The sequence below is a fragment of the Colletotrichum siamense genome, assembly GCF_013390195.1.
Source record: "Colletotrichum siamense strain Cg363 chromosome Unknown KSG_Cg363_contig07, whole genome shotgun sequence".
Classification (NCBI taxonomy): Eukaryota; Fungi; Ascomycota; class Sordariomycetes; order Glomerellales; family Glomerellaceae; genus Colletotrichum; species Colletotrichum siamense.
The window spans coordinates 2517058-2540577 of NW_023501020.1; the positions used below are offsets into that span (position 1 = coordinate 2517058).

Below are 23520 nucleotides of genomic sequence, written 5' to 3' on the forward strand. Positions count from 1 at the left end.
AACCGCAAGAACCGCGGCTTGGCAAAAAACAGAGAAAAAAAAGGGGAGAGGGAGGGTTCATCAAAACTGTATTGGAACCCTCGGCGGGTGTTGGTGAGGCCAGAGAGTCAAGCGACCTCCCGCACACCACCATCAAGAACGACTCTTGGTTCACCCTACCCTCCCTTCATCCCCATCCATTGCACACAGCTCCGTGGTTACTGAAGAAAGAGACTGAATGGCCCAGACCGGAATCGTGAGCATGTATGATGACTCGTAACTTTCGTGACGACGAGACTGGCACACGGGACGGGACTAAAGATGGAGACAGAGAGGATGGAGGGAGCCTCTCGGCTGGCCGAAAGAGGAAGAGCGAGCAGTCCGACGAGGACGCGTCTTGTCCTATGGGCAAATAATCCATGATGTCTACCTGACCCTTGGTCAACGGCCCCCCTCCCGAGTCTCCAGGAGGGTACGAGCTCCGGCCCCGCCTTGCATCATTGATGTTGTTCATGGATAACCCTCATGCCTTTTCACGCTAGCCTCAAGGGGCCCTCTACGAAAAGAGTGACACAAGAGCCCAAGACAAAGAAGGTCCAGAAGAATTGGAAACAGAGTTTTGACGAACGCTGTGGGAAGCGGGTGGCGCCGCTGTCGCCTGCGTCCGCGCGCCCGCCGCCCGCGCCGCTGCCTGCTCGGGCACGCGAAGGAGAAGGAAGGAAGGGACGAACGACGACAAGGAGCAACGAGCAAGGAGCTTTTCCTGTTGCGTCCTGGTGTCATGTCAGTTCGCTCCGGCAAGGAGAAACGCGGACGCGTGGGTAGATTGTGACGTCTCCCCCATGAACAACCCCCCCCTCGGATGAGCGAGGCGATTCTTGGTGTGCGGTCTCAAGGCAGGGGAGGAAGGGGGAGAGCGAGAGGGGGGCGTGGGTTGTGTTCAATAGTAGGAGTAGTAAGTGATGACAACGCCGTAGATCACGTCCGACTCCATCAACACACACATTTCCCCAACCGTGCTCCTCGAACCCCCCTTTCTTCCTGGCCCTGGAGCGGTAAAATTGGATGTGGTTGTTGCCCAACGTTTGGCATTTCCTTGAAGTAGTAAACGCGATGTTCGGGCTGCAACTGCAACGACTGGGCACACGCTCGGAACGATGCAGGTTGACGGTCATCATCACAACGGAGGCTCTGTCTGTCGGATGCTGCACGTTTACACACATAAGGAGATTGCACAACACGCATTGCATAGTGTTATTCGCATCAAAACCAATCTTGGTTCATTTCAGAGTGTCTTCTGTGGGTAGGGGGGTAAAAAAAAAAATAAACCTCCTCTCCCTCGCGAGAAAAGTCCAATCTGTGTCTTTGTCTCTTCCAACAAAGGGGGGTGGGCCGGGGAGTCCTTCAACCTCATCTCTCCGTCGCACGTAACCATCAAAATCAAGAGTCCACTCCCCTCCCTCCTTCACCCTTAAACCCCCATCGCATATAATACAAATCAGCTTTTTACAGAAACCACGCCGTGAAAGGGTTTTTCTTTCTCTGGGAATTTTTTTTTCTCAATCGTTTGTTTTGTGGGGGTGTAGATATGCGTGCCGCTTCCTGTCCAGTACCTTTCCCTCTAGCCATTTTGCTTGGCGCAATCTTGTGTTGTTTTTGTGTGTTGTCTCTGGAGCACTTCTATGATGCATAGCAACCATTTCCTCCGCGCGAAAGAAGAGATCAGTGACAGCCTGCGTCTGTGATGAGATGCAATGTTCCAATCAACCAGAACCAGTTAAGCCGTAGAATCATTAGTCGGCGTATTAGGAGAGTAAAAGAAAGTGGCGAACCGAAGGCACGATCGGATGCCTCATCAGAGCTCGACACACGTTTAGTTTCCAGAACCACCGGGTCCAGGGGTTCTCGGAGACCAAGAAGGTGACTGTGACATCATGTTAGAACTTGCCAGGTTTGCGTTTATGGGAGCCATGGTACACTTACGGTTGGGGAGTAGCTGGGGCTGGTCGGAGACTGCTGCGCCCCAGGAGTTCGTTGGTTGAAACTCGGGCTTGTCGGCGAGTACGCCTCCGGTGAAGTTGGCGACCACGTCGGCGACGCAGGGGAGTACGATGGCGACGTGGGGCCAGCCCCGTGAAGGTTGGGAGATGCCGGGCTGTAGTTGGGACTGGCAGGAGAGTAGCTCGGCGAGGTGGGCGAGGCGTACTGCGCTGGGGAGGTGGGCGAGTAGTGCCTTGGCGACGAGGGAGAAGCCGGCGAGTAGCTTGGAGACGTCGGGCTGTAGTTGGGGCTTGCAGGGCTCGTGGGTCGCAGCATGGGTGACGTCGGGGAGAACGACGGGGAGGAAGGGCTGAACTGTGGCGAAGTCGCATAGCGACCGCCAGCACCGTCCATGAGTGGCGAAGTGGGAGAGTATCCCGCGTTCGGCGAGGACGGCGAGAAAGATCCGTAGCTGCTGAAAGGCGAGGTCGGTGACGTGCTGAATGGACTTGTTGGCCGGCCCGGACTCTGCGCCGAGTACGGGTTGACAGAACCAATACCACCAAAGCCTCCTCCACCGTACTCGGTACCAAAACCGGCAGGGGAATTTGAGCCAGCGCCCACAATGGGAGAGAAGTTTCCGGCAGCAGGCGAGCTGAGCGACAAGTATCCAGAATCCGCCATGGGAGAGCCAGAGTCGTAGGGGGTTGCGGCACCTCCGGCCTCGCCGCCCTTGACAGGCATACCAGGCATGAGACCCATGCGCGAGTTGTCACTGATGACAGTCTCCAACATCTTGGGGTCGAGGAGGACCTCGAAGTGACCGGTTCCCATCGGTGCCATCTGACCGAGCATAACGTTCTCAGAAATACCGCGGCAATCGTCCAGTTCACCAACAGCGGCAGCCTCGAGCAGAATTTCAACCGTCTCCTCGAAGGAACAACGCATGAGAGCACCAGTGTCTGCACGGTTGATACCGTGACGAGTGACAGCGGAGATCGTACCTCTGTAGGTCATGACATCGCAAAGAAGAGCAAGATGTCTGTGGTTGACGTATGAACCGTCGAACGCCAACACCTGCGTCAATTCTCTGACAAGTGCCGATCTCGCCGCTTCGATACCGAAGACCTCAACAACCTGCCACAAGTGGTTGGTGTATGTGCGAGTGGAATCGACGCCGTCGACAGACAAGACCTGGCGGAGAGCAGTTCCAGAGGTATCCAGGTACCACTCTGAGCAACGCTCATCAGCCTTGGCGGCCAGCAATGCTCCGTCTTCGGTCTCGATGAGCTTCGTCTCCTTATTCAAGAAGGCTCTCTCAATGCCCTTGACACCGCGCAGAGAAAGAGTGTCCAGCAAGTGAGTCTCCAATCTCTTAAGCATAACATCGTCCTCCATCTTCTTCTCACCATCCTCGTCCTTATCATCGTTGCCAGCGTGCATGGGGCGAATGCGGATAACTTGCTCTTCGGCGTTGTTGTCACTGAAAATGACGGCGAGATCGTTGGGGTACTCCTCCTTGATGCGCCTAGCAACGTCTTCGACAGTAAGTTCCTTGTCAAGCAACTTCTGGCGATCGAGCGTGAGACGGAGCAGCCACCTGGATTGATCTTCGGCTCGGTCATGAGTTTCGTCCGGAATGAGATAGTAGGACTCGACCATATCCAAATCATCAGGAATGTTAGTCGAGGTGATGATAGGGTCGTAGTAGATCTCAGTGACGGCTGTGACAGACCGCAGGGTCGTGTGTTCGACAGTGCTTCGAAGGGCCTTGGCAGCTTCCTGGCTGGCGTTTTCCTCGCCACTCAGGTAGACAACCATGGACGGGGTCTTGATGTTCTGAGCCAGGTTGAGAATTTCCTTGAGACGAGGGACACCCAGGGTGACGTTCTTGGAAGACACACCAGCGAAATGGAAGGTGTTCAGGGTCATCTGCGTGGCAGGTTCACCAATAGACTGCGCAGCAATGACACCAACCATCTCACCGGGACTGACAAAGGCACGGTCCCAACGGGCTTCCAGCTCTCCCAGGACGTGCTCGAAAGCCATCTTGTTCAGGCGCTGTTGGCAAGCAATACGCTTGAAGGCCAATCTGGAGCGGATCTGCGCCTTGAAGAGGATGGTGGCACTTCGGTCGGCCTCCTTGGAGATTTCGTCGTTGCCACGAACGATGGTCATTCTGTTGAGCATAGCCTGGACAGCAGGGATGACGTCCTGAGGCTTCAAGTCACTTCGCTGGAAGTCTTCGACAGCGAAGAGCTTCTTGGAAGTTTCCATCAGACGAACGATGTTCAGAGGCAGCTGCATCGACTCGTCGTCCTTCCTCTTGAAGTTGATCTTGCGAACTTGCTTGCGATCATGAAGGAGAGCCTCGTACTCCTCGTCCAGAAGTTGCTGGACTGACGGGTCACCAGAAATCTCATGACCATACTCAAGCCAATCAAGCTCGTCTGGTCTGGTCTCATCCATGACGTCGAGGCGGAACCGGTCAGCGAACTTCTTGTCTGACATGTTGAGGTGGTCCATCCGCTGCTTCTCAATGTAGATAGCGTCCAGACCATCCTCACCATACAGGAATTGAAGGATATCACCCAGGGAGTTTCTGACTGTACCGTCGTACTTGGCACTAACATCCTCAAGAGCCTTGACCAGACGACGCTGGATGTATCCGGTTTCGGCAGTCTTGACAGCGGTATCAATCAGACCTTCTCTACCAGCCATGGCGTGGAAGAAGAACTCGCTTGGCGTCAGGCCACGGAGGTAGGAGTTCTCGACGAAACCACGAGCCTCGGGAGAGTAGTCGTCCTTGGTGAAATGGGGCAGCGTCCGGTACTTGAACCCGAAAGGAATACGCTTACCCTCGACAATCTGCTGTCCGACGAGCGCAGTCATCTGGGAGATATTGATGGACGAACCCTTGGAACCAGACGAAGCCATGGTGACGGCGTTGTTCAAGTCCTTCAAACTCTTCTGTGTAGTGGTACCAGCCTTATCACGGGCAGTGTTGAGGGCCTTAGAAACCTTGCTCTCGAAAGTTTCACGAATGTTCATACCGGGCAGAGGCTCGAGCTCGTTGGCGGTAGCCTGCTGAGTGTAGGCCTCGACTTCCGCCTTGTGCTCGTCGATATGTACCTGCACCTTCTCAATGGTCAACTTATCGGGAATCGTGTCGCCGATACCGATGCTGAAACCATTGTGCAACAGCCAATAGTTGACGACTTGTTGAACCCCGTTAAGGAACTTCATAGACGCTTCGGGGCCGTGCTCGTTGTAGACGATGTGGACAATACCACCACTGGCAGCACCGATGTTCTTCTTGGAAAGCAGACCGTAAAGGAGCTCGCCGGATTGGATAAGAAGACCCTCGTCCTTAAGCGGGTTGTCTTCCTTGGAATCCGGGGCATTGTGCAAGCTGACAATGTTGGGAATAGCCATGCTCATGATCTGCTTACCCGTCCATCTTGGTCGAGGACGAATGATAGCTGGTGGGGGGATTACACCGTCCCAGTTGGGAACCCAGAGCATGATGTTCATCACGGCTTCCTTGGTGAGGAAAACGTCACGACGGCAGAGTTTGTAGGCACCGGCAAGAGTGTCCTGCACGATACCCATGAGAGGACCATTTCTTTGCGGTGACACGATGTTGATCGGTACCAAGCACAGTTCCTTGACCTCTGCTCTCGTCTCTTCGCTTTGAGGGACGTGAAGGTTCATTTCGTCACCGTCGAAATCGGCGTTATAGGGCGAGGTGACGGACAAGTTGAGACGGAAAGTAGAGTATGGCATCACACGAACTCTGTGACCCATCATAGACTCCTTGTGCAGGGAGGGCTGACGGTTGAAGATGATGTAGTCGCCCGTGATCAAGTGACGCTCGACCTTCCAGCCGTACTCGAGCGAAATCTGACCGGCTCGACGGTGATGACGAAGATCAATTCTGGTTCCGTCAGAGCGGATAACATACTTGGCACCAGGGTGTTCGTTGGGTCCGTTTTGAACCAGCTCGTGCAGCCTGCCGATGTTGTATGGCGTGACTGTTTCAGGGTAGGTGAGAGTTCTAGCGATGCTTCGGGGCACACCGACTTCGTCGAGAGACAAGTTGGCGTCACCAGTGATAACGGTACGTGCCGAGAAGTCAACACGCTTACCCATCAAGTTTCCACGGAGACGACCCTCCTTGCCCTTGAGACGGGCACGAATGGCCTTGACGGGACGACCACTTTTTTGGAGAGCACGAGGTTGTCCAGCAATGTCGTTGTCCATGTAGGTGGCAACGTGGTACTGCAGAAGCTGCTCGAAGTCTTGAGCAATGTGAGCAGGAGAGCCTTCGCGAATGGCCTGCTTGACGTTGCTGTTGGCTCGAATGATATCACCCAGCTTGTAGGTCAAATCATCTTCGTTTCTCAGACCTTGACCGGTGCCGTCCATAGAAATACTAGGACGAACAGGCGGAGGCGGAACTGGCAGAACAGTAACGATCATCCACTCCGGACGAGCGTACTCGAGGTTGAGACCCATGTCCCTCAGGTCGTCATCGCTGATGCGGCGCAGAATGTTGTGAGCCATCTCAGGCGTGATTTGAGGCTCCTCCTTCTTCTTGACACCATCCTCGCCAGAAGACTCGTACTTGGCGATGAGCTGCAACGCCTTGTGACGAACTCTGGGCTGGATATTGCCGCAACCACCGTGGTTGACGGGAGCCTGCTTCATTCCCAAACTGTACTCTCCATCGTCGTTCTTGACCTCCTTGGTCTCGTTCTCGCAACGGGTCTTCTTCTTGCAGATGTTCCATATCCGGTTAAATCGAACCTTTGGGTCTCTGGTGTTCACGGCTTGCAGAAATTCTGGGTCGCTCTGAGATGGGCAGGTTAGCACAATCGAGTCAAGGTGGCTGTCAAGCAACGCCGGTTAGACTAACTCTATCCGCCAGCACCTTGCTGCAATTATGGCAGACGATTTCCAACACCTTCTTCACCTTCTTGATGAAGCCGGGGTGATACACAGGCTTGGCCAGCTCGATATGGCCGAAGTGACCTGGACATTCGCCCATCGCCTGGTTGCAGGTCTTGCACTTGAATTGACGATCGATGGAACCGAGCATGGGATCGTTCAAGCCGCCGTCACGAGGCTTGGTGCGCGTCTCGTCCATGGTCTCGGGGTAGAGAACGTGGCAGACACTCATATTCTTGATCTCCTCGGGCGCCATCAGACCAAACTGAATCTCCTCCACCGTCTTGATCGGCGCACTCGAGTGCGTAAAGTACAGGTTCGCCATGTTGCCGGGTTTTCTGTCGGAGTCGGGAAGGAAGGTGTCGAAGCGTGACTGGCAGAGTCCGGGGGCGAAAAACGCGGATGCCGCAGATAGTCGTTACGCGACTTGAAAAGGTCGCAAAGCAGGCGCAAGAAGTCGGAAATGCAAAAATCTATCGTACGAAACGCTCGTCGAGATGCAAAAGGTCGAGAAAAGTCGTTCCAATGATGGCGCTCTTGACCACGCCAATCCCCGGCCAGCGGCCCAGGAGAAGGTTCCACAGTTCCTCCCAATCGCGGCTTCCGAGCGCGGGCGAGTCGAAGAAAAAATCGCGATCGTGATATCGGTCGTCGAGTCGGAAAGGAGTGTGCTGGTGCTTGGACGCGCTCTCCGACGATGCGCGTGGTGAAGCGATGGCTTGTCGGTAGTTGTAGATGTGAAGCCGTGGAGGCAAAAGCGAGGAGCGAGGTCAGAGAAATCTTGCCTGGAGGCGGCTGGCGCAGCCTGTCAAAAGGCGCTAGCCGGATTAGGCAGTCACGCTCCTTTCTCTCCTGCTCTGGCTGGGAACGCGTGCCTAAGGCTCCCGCTGGAGGTAGTCCGGGTACCCGCAAAAATGCTGAAACACACCAATCCCTTACGAGGACAGAAGTAGCTCTACCTTACCTTGACGTTTCTAAGGAGATTCGTTGGAAGGCGCGCTGGCTGACTGGCCTCAAGTTGCAACTGGCCGATGAGTCAAAAAAATTTATTCATTGACTCGACGTCTTTTCTCGACGTCTCGATGCACTCTTTCAGGCACGACTACGTTCAAATTGCGCTTGCTAAAACCACTTGGGCATTGTTTGCTATTAATAAGCAGCTGTACAAAGCTGGAGTCTGGCATCACCGCCGTCGCGCTAAGTATTTGGCAGGGATCTGGACGCCAACCGAAGCTCGTGCCATAGCTACGCGATCCAACGCCCTGTCACGCGTCTACACCGACGCTTTAACCGGGCTGCTGGAGCTGTCGAAACACCACACTGATGAGACAGCAAGTCCTTCATCGCCTCCTGCCGGCCTTCGACGGCTTGGTTGCACCCTTCCTTGATGGAATCTTCTCCTCAATCACCTCGCTATCCGGTATCTCACCGTCCGCACCTGGACTCCTTCTCCTCATGGTTCCGGTAGATACCGCGACAAACTCCTCCTCGCTGTCGCTCTCGCCAAGATCGAAAAGAATCGGCATGCGGAACGCTTCTTTGCCCCCGTTGTTCACGTGAAGAAAGTCAGAACTGACCACGTCAATATCCTCGTCCTCGGCGTCCAGCCGCCTCTTGGTCAATTCCTCCTGACCGTAGATATCAAACTCGTCCTCTTTCTCCTCGTACTCCTGGTTCTCTTCGACCTGCGCAAAGTCCGGTGCAAGTCGCGACCATTTCTGTTCTGGGATGACAGACCAGACGTATATCCTCCCCGTCTCCAGGCCACACGTAGCGATGAACGGTCGATCTGGATGCCATTCGACAACACCTTGCTCCTCCTTGGGTCCATCTAGGATTCGGATCAATCCCGTGCTTCCCATGCCTCTGTCCCATACGTATATCTCGTGATTATTATAGGTCGACGCTGCTACGTATTCGGAAGCGGAGCTGAACGTGACGTGGTTCCAAGATAACCTGTTGACCTGGTCCGAGAAAGTGTGCTCCTTCGTAAAGTGTACCGTGTCGAGGTCCAGGTCCTCCGCCGCCAGATTCGGAATGTGAAAGGTTCTGACGATACGATCTTGCGCATTTATCAACAACACACGCCCCGAATTGTTGAGACGCAGTGTTGTAATGACGCCGCTGCAAGGTTTTTCCGAGTATATCGTCTTTCTCGTTTTGACATCGATGACGTTCACCCATCCCTTGTTTGTGCCAGCCAGAATGTGCTCGCCGGTAGAAGTATAAATCGTAACCGTTGTCATCTGTTTCGCATCCTCTTTCAACTGCTTCTCGGTCCTTTCTCCCTCGGGGTGCTTCGGCGCTGATGGCAGTGGGTATTTCACATCGTTCACGTCTGAGATGTCCACCAGTATCGGTTGCTCTTCGAAGATGGAGGCCACAAACTGGTGACTTGTCGCGTCAGCTAAGTTCTTCTGATCTGGTGGGGGGTTATACTCACTGGTTGAAGGGATTGAGCTCGGCGATGTAGGCAGGGGCTCGAAAGCGAACCTCGCGGTATCTTTTGCCATCCTTGAGATCCCATAGAATGGCCTTCCACCCTTGGCAGGCCGATAGCAGATATCGGCCGCATCTTGACCAGCTTAGTGATGTGATGCTCCTGTTGTGGCCGCGCATCTTCCTGGCAACTCCCATAGTCTCAATATCCCAAATTACCACTGTTCCATCGACTCTGCCTGAAGCAAGAAGGTCGCCTGCTCGGTTGAAACGCAGACATGTTGAGTGGCCGGACCGAATCGTATTTGTGTTGTTGATCGCATTGATGGCCTCGACGGCGGCAATGGCCTCGTTCTCTTCGTTGCTGAGCAGAAAATTCATGATGCTTAATAGGGCTGCGGGCGAAGATATTCGGGCACGAGCAGCCAATTTCGAAGCGACAAGGTGCTGGTAAACAATTGAGAAAATGGAAGCGTGGGAGCTTCAAAGTCGCAAATTATAAACATCGTTTAGCCGTGCGCGGTTGCGATTGCCTTTATTCCATCGCGCCTGCAAGGCTGACAGCAGAGGTTACAGGGATCAGGGACCTACCTTTGGGTGCTTGGACGCAGCTTTTCAGCGACGAACCCCACTGAAGGAGCGACAACCCCTCCCCCACCATTCCCGCCCGCCTTACACTCGGCGCGAACTCTACCTGAAATCCATCTCTGACTGTCATTCGAGGGTTGACGCATGTCAAAGGAGGGTGACGACTCCTGACCTCCTGTTTCGAGCCCGATTCCTATTATTTTATCCTCGGCCCTATGTCCTATTTTTGAGTGTTCACCTATCAACCTTGGCAGGCTCAGCACGAATATTCTCATTATGGCGAATTCCAAGTACGGTCGCCCGATATGAAGCTCGAGACCTGACTAACTCATGTCACAGGTTCGAATATGTAAAGGCTTTCGAGCAAGTTGACACCCTTCTTCCAAACACATGGATTGTGGTTCGTATCGACGGCAGAGGTTTCACAAAGTAAGGGGACATCAGACCAGACGAACAACTGAATACCTCTGACCGACTCACAGACTATGCGCCAAGTACCAGTTCGAGAAGCCGAACGATAAAAGGGCGCTCGATCTCATGAACGCGGCCGCGCGCGTGGTGGTAACAGAACTTCCAGACATCACCATAGCGTATGGTGTGAGCGACGAGTACAGTTTCGTCTTCCACAAATCATGTACGCTGTTCGAAAGAAGAGCCAGGTAGGGAACACCAAAACTCTTGGACATAACAGTAAAAGAAACTCACAAACCTCTAGTAAGCTAGTGAGCACAGTGGTATCAACGTTCACGGCCAACTACATCTACTTGTGGTCACAATACTTCCCTGATACCCCGCTTTCACCACCTCTGCCAAGTTTTGATGGCAGGGCGGTTTGCTATCCCACTGTCTCAAACCTGAGAGACTACATGAGCTGGCGTCAGGTTGACTGTAAGTTTTGACATATCTGATTCATACGGGCAGCAAACTGTTGCTTAAAGTTTTTCTATCATGAATTTCGATCTGACTCATCCTTATAGGCCACATCAACAACTTGTACAATACAACATTTTGGTCCTTGATCCAATTAGGCGGCTATGACAACAAGACAGCCGAGCAAATGCTTGCGGTCAGTCGTACAACAAGAGCAATCTTCCCCTTCTCATAAAAACTAAAACTTTTCCAGGGCACCGTCTCCGGCGACAAGAATGAGATTCTCTTCTCAAAATTCAACATCAACTATAACAATGAGCCTGAGATGTACAAGAAGGGCAGTGTGATCTTCCGAGACGTAAGGAAATCTACTCCCCCTTGATTACGAAAACACTAACAAATTCATAGTACGAACTCGTCGAGCCCGGAACTCACAATGCGTCCGAAGCCGCAGATGCCCTGGCCGAACCAACGCAACAGAGCAAGTCGCAGGCCGAGAAGGAAAAGAAGAAGCGCAACAAGGCCCGCGTCGTGATAGAGCATCTGGACATCATCAAGGACGACTTTTGGGACAGGAGGCCGTGGCTGCTGTCCAACAAGCCGGGCAAGACGCCCAAAGAACCTTAGATGTATAGCTCAGATGGGCCCGAAGCCTTTGCATGAGAGACAAGGAACTGCACCACAGAAGACTGTGAGCGTCGGCAGCTTAGATGGCGTAAAAGTTGAATTACGGCGGCCGGTTATGCTGGGAAGCATGCCGTTACACCGCGGATGTGTATCTTGCACTCCGATTCTATATCCATATAGCAATCTCTGCCGTGAGCAGCGCTGTATATGCTGCGCCAATGGTATCTTTCGAGCTGGTGCGTTCCATGCGGCAATCACCGGCCTTGCCAGATGATGCGTAGTCACCAAGCGTTAACGCTCATTATGTGAACGGCGCGATTTCCTCCCAGTCGGCCCAAGACCCGTGGTTTTATAGCTGATCCATGTCCTGGCCAGACCAATCTCATCCGGACTCGGTCTTTCCTTTCCTCGCTTCCCTCTTCGCCTTCTTCGCCTCTCTCCTTGCCTTCCTCTCCTCCTTAGACTCCTCCCTCACCTTTCCCTTATCGGCCTTTTCCACCGCCTTAGACTTCTTCGCCTTCTTCAAAGCCCGCTCCTTTCTCCTCGCCTCCCTCGCCTCTTTCCTCGCTCTCCTCGCAGCCTTCCTCGCCCTCTTCTCCTCCTTAGTCTCCCCCCTCTCCTTGCCCCTCGACAGCTTGACGCCTCCATCCTCGCTATCGCCACTCGTCTCCTCGCTCTCCGGCGTCGAAGTACCGCTCTCTTCCTCCGGACCCTTGATCGTCCCATCCAAGAACCCGCCCCTGACGAAGCTCGCGTAAAGCATCCATTTCCCGCCAGAAACCTTCTCGATCTGGTTCAGCCGTCCCTGCGTGACGGTCTGCGTGACCTGCCCCTTCTTCGACGTGTCCAGGCCCTGGAGCTGCTCGTCGAACGCATTCATCCACCACGTGTCGCTCGTAAAATGCGCTTTTTGGCCGAGGCCCTTGGTGTTGTCTTTGCGATTGAGAAGGAGCGGTTTCGCGAGGCCGATTGCGTCGTCCGTTGCGTGGAGGGAGTGCCCTTTGCCGCGCCACCCTTGCCGCGAAAGCAGGGCGTGCGCATCCATCTTGAAACTGTGTTTGTGGTCGCGGCCGGTATTTCGATCGGTCAAAATGGAAGTCGACTTTCAGAAGAGGTATTTCGGTCGGCTTCTATTGTGTCATGAGGGCATGAGAGGGATGCGCATTCTCGAGGTGAAGTTTTGAACGTTGGCGGTTCAGAGAAGGGATTCAGCGCGGGCGGTTAGACATTCAGTGGTCAGTGAATTATTTTTTTGCATTCTGCCGCTGCTTATCTTATCTTAGCTCCTTGGCCAAGCCCCACCAACTGGACCCCGGTCTGAGCTAACTTTTTGGAGCTTTACCTGGACAACGGGCACGCGACGTGATGACCATTGATTTTATTCTGACCGAGGGCGGTGAGCCTACAGAAGGATAGCAAATGTCATTGCAAGCTACGTGGCCTGAGTGTCTGCCCTCGATGGAGCTCTCGAGGCAAGAGCTATACTGGTTCGTGGGGAAAATTGTAGCACCAGCGACATCGGAGCCTGCGTCAAAATTACGTAGTATAAACGTTCCATTTCGTCGTTGATATGATGAGGTATCTGAACTAAACACTTTTGTAGCTCTCCCCTCTATGATTGTACAAGCAGATGCCCCTTTTTTGAAGTCCCGTATGCATCCCGAAAACAATTTTTACGCCTTAACCTTCTTGGCAGCGGGCTCCGCTGCAGCCTCATCCAGTGCACGCTTCTCCGGCTCGCCAGCAAGCTCTCTTTCCGCCTGCTCGAACTTGGCCTGCTCCTCGGCAGTCAGGTTCGGCAGAAGGGGCTTCTCCTCGTCAGAGTTGAGGTTCAGGTGGAAAGTACGAATAATTGAGTCGGCGTCGTCAATGGCGATTGGCCTGACGTCTGCGAGGGCCTTAATCTTCTGAGTAACGACCTTGACCTGCGCGTCGGTCATGGTGAGGCCGAGTTGCTCGACACGGCTCTTGATGGCGTTCCATCCAGTCAATCTCGAGGCGAAGTGGACGTATCTGCTCATACCGAAATCGGCAGGGTTGATAATTTCTGCTCCGAGTTAGCTTTCGTCACTGGCCAAACGCTGTAGCTGGGCCACGTACCGTATGTGCTGGGGTTGTTGAGAATGGCCTTGGCGTGGATACCAGCCTTGTGAGTGAAGGCGCAGAAGCCAGTGATGTAGTTGTTGAAGGGAATGTTGATCTCGACAGACTCGGCGACCAGGTCCTCAAGCTCCTTGAGCTTGTGGAGCTTGTACTTGGACTTGGTGTACTCGGGGGCGGCGACGATCATGCGAGCCATCAGACCACCCAGGGGGGTGATACCGTTGCGCTCACCGATACCGATGACGGAGGTGTCAACTGCGACAGGCAATTAGCAAGTAGTTTCCCAGGCACTGGCTACGGAAAGCAACTCACTGTGGGTGGCACCAGCCTCAAGAGCGCAGTAGGCGTTGGCAATGGCGCATCCGGTGTCGTTGTGGAACTAAATCTCGCGCGTCAGCATGATCGAGCCTTTGTGAAATCCTCGCACTCAGACGCGACTTACGTGAGTCTCAATGTCACAGCTGACAACACCTCTGAGCGTGCGGACGAGGTCGTAGACCTGTCTGGGGCTGGCGCAACCGACGGTGTCGGCGATACCGACTCTGTGGACGCCGACCTTGTCGACGGCGCTGTAGACGGAAAGCAGATCGACGAGGTCGGAACGGAAGGAGTCCTCCGAGGAGAAACGAATCTCGAGACCCTTGGACTTGACGAACTGGATAACCTCAATGGCAGTCTGTTCATCAAAGCCGTCAGTAAATCATTGCGCGACTCGGAATTGAAGATAGACCCACGTTAATGATGTAGGTCATGTCCTTGCCGTGAGAGTGCTCGCGCAGGTAGGAAGAGGTGCCAATGACGACATCAACACCGTCAACACCGGTCTCGACGGCCAGGCGGGCATCGTCCATCTGTTCACTGGTTAGCGACGTAGTCTTGCTCGTGAGATGGCGAGACTTCTTACGTGACAGCGGACGTGAGTCAGGATCTTGGCCTTGAGGCCGAGCTTGCAGATGGCCTCGCAATCCTTGCGGGACTGCTCAGAAGCCGCCGGGGAGGTCAGCTCAATGTAGTCGACGCCGAAGTCATCGAGAGCCTTGGCAATCTTGATCTTGGTCTCGGTGTCGAAGAAGGCGTTGGCGAACTGCTCGCCCTCTCTCAGAGTGGACTCGACTGTTGCGCCTCCAGTCAGTGGCTGCTTTTGAGAGCAGGGCCTAGAGAACGGCAGAACATACTAATCTTGTAACGGTCGACGTTGCTGAGGAAGTCTCCTACCGGCTGGTAAGGGTTGCTGTGCTTCTGCTTGGTCTGCGCGATCGGAGTCAGAACAGGGCATCACGGTGGGAAGCCAGTTTGGGTGTCCCTACAGGAATGGCAGTGTAGCCAGGGTGGTCTGGACGCGAGAAGAGTCAGTCACGGTTGAGAAATTGTCGCGCAACCATCATGTAGTACGCACCAGCGTTGTTGCCGTTGGCGGCGCCATTGGAGCCGTTCGTGTGGCCATTGGTGCCATTGGACTGGCCGTTGGTGGCCGGGACATCAGGAGTAGGGCACATTTTGTATGTTCATACAGCGGCGCTCGAGGTTCGGGGTTGATGGATCGAATCGATGGAAGGCGGGATTTCCAGAGTCTGGATGGTGACGATATTTATACAAGATTTTGGGGTAAAGCTGGTTGAGTCACAGGAGAAGAGACGTGACCGGGGAGAGAGTGGCAGAGGCAGCCTTTGTATGTAAAGGAAAAAAATTATGCTGGGAAGCCAGAAGCAGGCCGACTGAGGCGAGGCGGACGCTACAAGGAGTGGATTGGGCGGGATGGCCAGTGATGACCGAGTACGGCGTTCGCTGCCAACCTTGGTCGACCAGTCAATTGACGAAAAAAAGAATTTTTTCCACTCTTTGGCCCCGCTTCAGACAAATACCTACACCCCCGACCACGCTGCAGCGCCGTGCCATTGACTCTCGAGTTAACAAATTTCAGGGCCGGTCCTTACGTCGGTCCTGCCTGTACCCCGCTAGATGCCACCTGAAGTGGGCTGCCTTAGGAGCCTCCCATTGGCTGTAGTGGCATCCACTCCTTGCGCCGGCCAATCAACCCCCCGTTATCGGAAGATCGATCTCCCACATTGCTTCCGCGCTAGCCCTCGAAATGGTAATGCCACATGCTGCAGCTTGCCCGGATTCTGGCCCGTGTCCACTGTGCCACCTTGTTGCAGTGAGGTGTTTGGTGGTCACTCAGTGCAGTCGGCTTGGTCCTGCAGCCTAGGTTTCTGGTGGTGCTGGAGACAGACACCGCCTTTCCTTCAATCGTCAGTCTCCCGACGGCTGGCGACCCCCAATATTGGATGATTTGACCGCCCAGAAGACCTCGCCTGCCACTGGTAACAGGGTTCTTGCAGCAGGAGGGTCTGCTAGAGGCCCGCCTTTCACATTGTGCAGCAGCGGAGAGAACGCGGCAACGGGGGCGTTGCATGCCGCACGGAAGCTCGATTCCGACATTGGTCAATTGACTCATCCTACCCGCTGTGGAGGGAACACCAGCAGAAGCTGGCTGAGCTTTCTTTCAACGAGCTGACCCGGCCTTGTGGTTCCAACCAGTTGGCTTCTTCAGGTGTTTTACCTTTGATCAACTTCAGACGGTATCGGAGTCAATTGGAGTCGGCTACGAAAAATCGAATGCACAAAGTTCAGCGTAGACTATCTTGTCACCTTCCTATTGAACCGTATGCCTGTGTGCCAACCAGCTTGCACAGATTAGACATCAGATCAACTGCCGCCGGCCCGGCTGCTGCTAGTGATGCAACCTGCCGCGCCTATTTCAACGCCCAGCCCAATGTCTTTCGTAGCTGTCGAGAACAACGAGCGTTTGCCCTCGTGCTCACCAACTACGGATACGCAAGAGGCTGCATCTGAGACAAGACAATGTGACGCCAGGTCTGCTGTCCTTCTGGGCGGGAAGAGCCCACCGACCCCCGAAGCCCCCGTCGCACAACGAAAGCTGCTACGTCGGAGGGTCCGACGGCACCCCGGCCGCATTACCGACGTCCTCCAAGACACTGCTTGCATGCCGGTTGCTGGGGTAAACGCTGCTCCAATTTTCCCACTAGGATCCACAGCTGAATTACGGATCCCCAGACGACGTCATGCAAGTATGACTCCAATACGAAGTTCTCTGCACAAAGCTTGCGCAGCTTTACGACATCCTGGCTCCTATGGAGGGATAGCTTCGCATCACGTTCAATAAGCAGAGTTGCTCACGGACACTTGCCTCAGTGAACTCCGGGTGACATCAAATTCATCTTGATTTCGGCGTGAAAGCACTTGCCCTGGAGATGGAAGAGACCAGAAAGCAACGCATGCAAAAACCACTCTGGTGATGGAACACTTATTATCTATCTATACATAATTGTCCGTCCCAACCCACCGCGGCAATACCCTAGTAGCAGCAACGCCTTCCCATGCCCAGATCTGAAGGCATATAAACCGGCCGCGGATATTGAAATAGTCCCACAACGACAGCAATATAAGAACAAACGCCGAATTCTCTGTGAATGTTGACCAGACCAAACATCCAAAACCAATTTCCTCTTTTCAGTGGATGGGCGAATGCCCTGCGAACTTGAAGTACCACGCAGCTCAAATAGGGGAAACGTGTCGCAGAACCTTGTTGAACATGTCCTGGTCATCGAGTAAGAGTGCTACGCTGCCCATGAGGTGTATCAGACCCTTCTTTCTGTCGCCCATAGCGTCCGCCTCCCTAAGCATGGATATCCATTTGATCGTTACTGCGCTGATAGAAGCCTGATCGGTGAACAATGCTTGGTTGTTGTTATAGTTAACGAGTCCTCCTATCTTGACGAGTCCTTTTATCACTTTCTCATCAACGCAGGCCCGCATCAGCAAACTAGGACGAGGGTGCTTGCCCACTTTCATAAGTAAATCGGGCCCAATGGAAAGAATATAGCTCGTTGCCAAGTGTGCATCTTCAAGACTTAAAGATAGCCCATTATGAAGTCCTCTCTCGGGCTCTTCCTTCACCTCAGGCTGGCTCCGGGGCTTCGGTTGAGACGGGCGCCACGGGTCTGGCAGGTTCGACCAAGCTCTGGGCGACACATCCGGCTTCTGTTCACGTGGCAAGGACCAAGCCAGCCTATCATCCGGCAAACGCTTGCGAGGCTTGATCTCCGGAGCCGCTGCTGTGGGTTGAACAATTTGCGAAGTCGTCCGCGTTTGATCTGGTCGCAACAGCACGCAACTCGAATAATCCATCGGGGGGTAGCGTGTATAACCGTTATCGCTCAAGTTGTATGCTTCGGGGCGCCGATCGAGAAGATGGTTCGGGAGATCGCCATGGACCCTTTTTTCTTCAGCTTTGTCCCAAAGTGCCTGCAAGGTTGGGGCAAGGAAACCTACAGCCCGTTCAGCAGCGCTACGGTCACGGTAGCCAACGCCATCACCCGACGATTCTGTGCGCTGATGATCTGAACCGACCAAGTGTCCCCCCAATAGTTCGACAGAAGTGGATGCGTCACTGATGCTGATCGGAGGCTCCTAGTTTCTCACGACGTTGGCGAGCACCGTCATTTGCTCCACTTCAAAGTCTTCACCACTCGGCAATTTCTGGCCCTTGGGCAATGCTGCAACAACGTGGACCTCGATGGTGTTGACAATACCAGCCTGGAGCTGGGCCTCGAATACCCTTTCGCCGGTTGAAAGCACTTGACCTGGAACTCCATGAACCGGAGTGAGTGTATGCCGGTTGATGATCACCCAGAGTCTGTACTGGCGTCCCTCCTTCTCTAAGAAGGCAGGCAAGGTCGGGACGATCTGAATCCTCAGCTGATTGGCAGGCATATGAACCGTAACCGACTGTTGGGACACCTTCTCGAGAGGTTTGACGGTAACTTCAAACCGACGATCATGATTGATCATCGGATGAGTCTGGACCTTGAGGCTAGAGATGAGGGCATCCGCAATGCCTATAAAACTGTTAGTATCGCGTCACCTAAACTGAGAACACGGTAATCTACCTTTGCCAGGCGCGCGAAGTCTCTGGTCCCAGAGAGGCTTGCTAGGTTGCTGAACCCCGTTCGGCTGCACCTGTTGCTGCGGAGCACCGATAGGCTGGAAAGTTGCACTGGACAGTCCTGCGGGTTGGCCAGGAGGTGGAAAAGCCGACGGTGTACTCGCGTGACCGGGCGTACCGGCAGGAGAAGGGCGCATAACATCTTCTCGCTTGATAGTGTTAGCAACTGAAGGACTGGGAGAGGCCGCCGAAGTGCTTCGAATTCTGTCCATCGCAGCTGGCATGATAGGGTTAGCAGCTTGACGCGTGGTGCCATTCGGGGCGATCTGCTCGCTTGCTTGAGAGCCTGCAGACTGAGGAACAGGAGGCGCCGGTGAGTCCGCCGAATCGCTTTTGCCTCCCACATGGATTGTAATCTTCTTGGACGTAGTAGGCTGCTCTGCCGCAGGTTGCTGTACCTTCAACTTGATCTTTGGCTGTGATGGCTCTGGGACAACTGCTTTGGCCTGCTTCAGCTCATCCAGGAAGAATTCCTTGACCGGAGTTAGTTCTACCATGAAGGATCGCCGTTTCCCGCCGAAAATCTCACCTTCAATTCCTGGGCTAACTCGTAAATCTCACTTCCCTCTTCATTGTAGAAGCAAGCGTTCTTCCAAAGGAGGCTAGCGCTCTCCTCGAACGCAGCCCAGTTCTTGAACTCGCTGGTACCCGTGGCTTCATTTCGTCCCTTGACTCCCTTGACAGATTTCTGGAGCTTTTTGATTGAGATGGGCTCCTTGATGACCCGATAATAGTCCTTGAGGGCACGGGGAGGTAGATTTACAAAAGGCTCGAAGTACGCCTCGGGCCTGTTGCACAAGTAATCAGTACGGATGCAGTTGTGGGTTCCTGAAAGAGGGTGACATACTCGTCTTCTCGCTTGCGCAGCATCTCTTCCACAATCTTCTCCTGCGCGGCCTGGAAGGTGAGACCCTTGTACGGGACGTCCTCGTACTCGCAGTCAGGACGACTGGGTGTGCTAGTACGACCCTTGGACTTGCGCGGCGTCACTCCCTTAGGAGGTCTACCAGGGCCTCTGCGACGGATGATTATTGCGGCGCGCTTTGAGGACTGGCTCGCCTCCTCATCATCGTCTTCTTCTCCCTCTGCGTCGTCGTCTTCGTCTTCATCCTCTTCATCTTCATCTTCCTCGGCATCTTCGTCTTCGTCCTCATCGCCTTCGTCAACCTCGGGCTGCTTTTCCGCAGGCTTCGCATTTCCCTGGGACTTACGGCGGCCCGTCTTGGCAGGGGTCGCGTCGTCTTCGTCTTCCTCCTCAACTTCGTCTACAACACCGGAGGCAGGCAGAGGCGTCGGCACGGCACTGTAGTTGCCACCGTTGTATGCAGGGTTCGTCTTGGTCATGTAGTTGCTGAGGGCCTTTCGAACCCTCTCGGCATCGTCGAAGATTTGGGTGTTGCGAGGATAGAACTCTTTCGCGTTGGTCACCATGCGCTTGAAGTAGCTCTCGAGCTCGGTCAGGGTAGAAAAGTCTCCCTTTTTGAGCTTCCGTTCAATCATGGACAGCGAGATCGGCATGCGCGTCTTCTTGTAGTATTCGGGGGTGCTCTCTTTTGAGGGGAGCTTTTCGAAGTATCCTGCCACGAGCCGGCCACTGGAAGAATTGATTGTGAGCGTCTACTATAGATGGCTGTGCACCTCCAAAGAGGGCTTGATATGCCATGGATGCATCGTAGTACGTCAAGGACAGACTCACTTCTTATCTTTGGTCTGGCGGATCTGCTCCAGGAAGAATAGGCCATGTTCGGTGGTAGACTCGACAGTCTCTTGCTTACTGAGATTGTATTTCTGCGTAGTGGTGATGTTAGCTTGTCTGTTTCGCCTCTGCTCCTCGTAGGATGCCTTATGGAGGGGTATGGAGACTGCTGGTGGATGCTAGGAGCTCAGGCAGACTGGGGCACTGTGGGATAAATGGTTGGTGATGGCAAGTGCAGGCGGGTTGGCCTGGCTGTCGGCTGGCCCCGGAGGTTGCAGGCAAGTCATTGTGAGAATGCAACGCCGGAGGGAACAGATTGCAAGAGCAGATCCGGGCCATCAAAGCTGGGCGAACAAGAGGCGAGTGACCAAGGACAGCATGGGGAAGGGGCAGAACAAAAGCTCACCTGTGACAATCTGAGGCGCTTTGCGGCGCGCTCATCAGCACCTTCGGTCGCGCCATTTGCGGCGGACGACTTGCGCTTGTGATCCATCAAAAATCGGTGGACAGTGGTCGCGGAGACATGCGCTCTCTATCATACGAGTTGCAGATAGCTGCCGTCTATGCAGTGGGTGCAATGGCTGATGGAAGATGGCGACTTGTGGAGGTCGATGCGATGGTGGTGCTGCGACTGCTTTGCGAAAGACGCGTCGTTGGAGATCGGGGGATCGATCAGTTGGCAAGGTGGTGGCAGGTAAAGTCGGGGAAGGCGTCGGCTGTGGGCCGTCGCAAGGTTGGTTGCGAGCAGGGCTGCAGGGCGCAGGGCGCAGTCTGTGGCTAGCGTGCTTGTGCTGGAAGGGAAAAGCTGAGAGCTCAAGGTAGAGGTGAATGTAAGGTAAGGTAGGTGTCTAGTGCACCTAGGTGGGAAGGCTCGGGAAACAACCGTTGGTTTGGCGAGGCCAAAAGTTCTGTGGCCTGACAAACAAAAGCTGTTGCTGGAATTGAATAGAAGGTGGTCGGGTTTCATCCCCTGGCTGTGATTGCTGGCTGGAGGATACTTCGCAATGAAGATGGCCGCGCTGCAAGCTGAGGATCTGCCCGTACGGGTATGAACAACTCTCCGTTGAATCGGTCGATTGTCGAGGGCGCACTGGCAGCTGGCAGATGGAGGGACAGGCTCGTTAGTGCCTCAGGTGCGCAGCAATTTTCGAGGCACCCAGAACTTGGCAGGCGTGGTGGTTCTTGACCGTAAAATGCTGTGAAAAGAGAGTGGAGTGTGCGGATGCAGAGAACCGTCGCTGTTGGGACACTGGAAGAAGGCTGGTGCCGGTTGGCAGCCGGTTGGGTGGATCCAGCCGTTGCGGATTCTCAGACTGAGATGTCACGGGCGCGATAGAGGAAGGAGGAGGCAGAGGGGAGGGGGAAAAAAAAAAAAAAAAAAAAAAAGGGCAGTCGACACACCGCTCTCACACAGTCTGTCGGTCAGTGTTGGGAGTTGGTGAGTCGGGTCCTCGGAAAGCCACCACAGGTACTCTCAATCCAAAATACAGCGCCTCGGTACACCTGAGCAGGGCCAACCTAACCAAAGCGGAAGTTGCCGCAGGGGAGCGAAGGCAAGAAGAAAAAAAAAAGCGCCTCGGACCCCAAGGGCCAATTAGTGGCAGCCGCACTGTGTGTGAGTGGTGGACGGTCACAGGTGGACCGGCGGCCGTGGTGCTGGGGTCTGAATTGACTGTGATCCAATCCGACTTTTGTTTACAGGCCATATCTTTTTCCCACTCTGAATAATAACCCCTCGTTCTTGCGCGCCAGCCACCTCCTCCGCCATATTTTTCGAGATCGGTTCAAGCTCTCCGTCCCCCGACCTCCCTCTCTCGTCTCTCGTTGCTTCCCAGCTCATTTCCCCCCTTTGAGTCAGTCGGTGAAGCTGGAACAGCCTGTTTCAGCGTCAATTCCTGCCTACCCCGCCTGCATTTGTTGTTTACCACCCTCGACCTCGCATCTGCTTGGCTTAGGTCGCCTGACCTAGAACTGCTGGTCCCGAGTCCTCGCTCGCGTCCTTAGACCCCCAACCGTCCGAGAGTCGAGCATCGCCAGTCCCGACCGCCGTCGCCGCCGTCGCCTTCGCTGTCACCCGTCACTCGAACTCTTGTAGTCTTCGAACCGAGAGCTACCCCGCCGGCTGTCTCGCCTTTGTGGTACCGAGACTAGACGCCACCCGTTCATCCCACAGACAGCAACGCAAACGCACGCAGACATAGACACAGCAGCCGCCATGGATATCGACATGAGCCGTCGCAACAAGGTCCCGCGCCCTCTGTCCGACTCCGAACGGGGTCGGCTGGACGAGTTCATCGACTCCATCCACTACTCGGCACGGTATGCAACACCTCCAGTCCCTCATTGCCTTCGTGCTGGTGCACAACAGCAGGGACCGCATGGAACTGACCCAGTCCTTCACATCTAGGTATTCCGACAGCGAATTCGAATACCGTCATGTGCAGCTTCCCAAAGCCATGCTCAAGGCTATCCCCAAAGATTACCATGATGCCAGCCACGGAACGTTGAAGCTGCTTTGGGAGGAGGAATGGCGCGCACTTGGTATCACTCAGGTATGAGTCCGAACTTCTCCCGCACGGAACATAACAGGCTGACATGATGTGCAGAGTTTGGGCTGGGAGCATTACGAGGTTCATGAGCCGGAGCCGCATATTTTGCTGTTCAAGTTCGTCTGCCTTTCCCTTGACTTCGCCCCCACGGTGTTTATCTAACATGCTGCCATAGGCGTCCCCTCAACTACCAGCCCCCTCAGTGATTCGAGAAGCGAGGCGAATTCCTTGTTACCCTGCAAACGCGGAACACATGCCCGCCTCCCGCTCCGCAGATTTCCTGTGTGGGCAACGCTTTCAACGACACGAATGACGGCCATTGATGACGGAAGTTTTCTCTAGAGATTCATGAGAAGAGATTGGGAGATAATAATACCTCGTCTTTGGGGGCCACGACAAATGGTGTAAAAGACGGCGCATACCATTACGGCTATTGCATTTATTTGGGCGGTTTGAGTCATCGGGATTTGTTAGTGTTGGACTGTTCTGCTTGCTGTCTGTTGATTGTCTTGGGACCCAGTTGAGGATCTGTCTGATGAGGGAGGAGTTCTATCGCCCGGCGTGCTGGGCCGGCGCGTCTTCTTCTAAGCCGATGCCTCTGAACTTTGTCAACACAGAGATTGCGAACGGCCGCCAACGAGAGCCTCTCGCACCATAGGCAGCAAGCAGGAGCGGCGCGCCGGTTGTAGAGATAGTCGTTATTGGCTATCGCC

The 23520-nt window shown here is 54.4% G+C and overlaps 7 protein-coding genes across 7 annotated transcripts; 2 read left to right on the forward strand and 5 right to left on the reverse strand.

Moving 5' to 3' along the window:
- Positions 1-1784: 1784 nt before the first annotated feature.
- Positions 1785-7234, reverse strand: rpb1 (DNA-directed RNA polymerase II subunit RPB1; the record flags this gene model as incomplete). The annotated part of the gene is made up of 4 exons (XM_036642834.1): positions 1785-1903; positions 1963-2487; positions 2550-6813; positions 6878-7234. The coding sequence occupies 4 exons, from the start codon at positions 7232-7234 to the stop codon at positions 1785-1787; spliced, it is 5265 nt and encodes a 1754-aa protein (XP_036491482.1).
- A 1015-nt stretch (positions 7235-8249) lies between these two features.
- Positions 8250-9729, reverse strand: swd1 (Set1 complex component swd1; the record flags this gene model as incomplete). The annotated part of the gene is made up of 2 exons (XM_036642835.1): positions 8250-9303; positions 9353-9729. 2 exons carry the CDS (start codon positions 9727-9729, stop codon positions 8250-8252), a joined length of 1431 nt encoding a protein of 476 aa, XP_036491479.1.
- Positions 9730-10212: 483 nt separating this feature from the next.
- rgt-1 (tRNA(His) guanylyltransferase) lies at positions 10213-11433 on the forward strand (the record flags this gene model as incomplete). The annotated part of the gene is made up of 7 exons (XM_036642836.1): positions 10213-10226; positions 10276-10365; positions 10419-10595; positions 10652-10824; positions 10914-11002; positions 11060-11164; positions 11215-11433. 7 exons carry the CDS (start codon positions 10213-10215, stop codon positions 11431-11433), a joined length of 867 nt encoding a protein of 288 aa, XP_036491480.1.
- Positions 11434-11815: 382 nt separating this feature from the next.
- CGCS363_v010988 (Uncharacterized protein) lies at positions 11816-12478 on the reverse strand (the record flags this gene model as incomplete). The annotated part of the gene is made up of 1 exon (XM_036642837.1): positions 11816-12478. The coding sequence occupies one exon, from the start codon at positions 12476-12478 to the stop codon at positions 11816-11818; it is 663 nt and encodes a 220-aa protein (XP_036491477.1).
- A 628-nt stretch (positions 12479-13106) lies between these two features.
- On the reverse strand, positions 13107-15032 carry CGCS363_v010989 (Homocitrate synthase; the record flags this gene model as incomplete). The annotated part of the gene is made up of 9 exons (XM_036642838.1): positions 13107-13480; positions 13534-13791; positions 13849-13915; positions 13979-14212; positions 14271-14387; positions 14441-14649; positions 14712-14784; positions 14844-14869; positions 14933-15032. The coding sequence occupies 9 exons, from the start codon at positions 15030-15032 to the stop codon at positions 13107-13109; spliced, it is 1458 nt and encodes a 485-aa protein (XP_036491478.1).
- A 2995-nt stretch (positions 15033-18027) lies between these two features.
- On the reverse strand, positions 18028-20751 carry rsc4 (Chromatin structure-remodeling complex subunit rsc4; the record flags this gene model as incomplete). Its single annotated transcript, XM_036642839.1, has 6 exons — positions 18028-18455; positions 18507-19035; positions 19092-19350; positions 19410-20156; positions 20259-20350; positions 20665-20751. 6 exons carry the CDS (start codon positions 20749-20751, stop codon positions 18028-18030), a joined length of 2142 nt encoding a protein of 713 aa, XP_036492092.1.
- Positions 20752-22473: 1722 nt separating this feature from the next.
- Positions 22474-23013, forward strand: suc1 (Cyclin-dependent kinases regulatory subunit; the record flags this gene model as incomplete). Its single annotated transcript, XM_036642840.1, has 4 exons — positions 22474-22577; positions 22630-22810; positions 22865-22923; positions 22983-23013. 4 exons carry the CDS (start codon positions 22474-22476, stop codon positions 23011-23013), a joined length of 375 nt encoding a protein of 124 aa, XP_036492091.1.
- Positions 23014-23520: the final 507 nt, after the last annotated feature.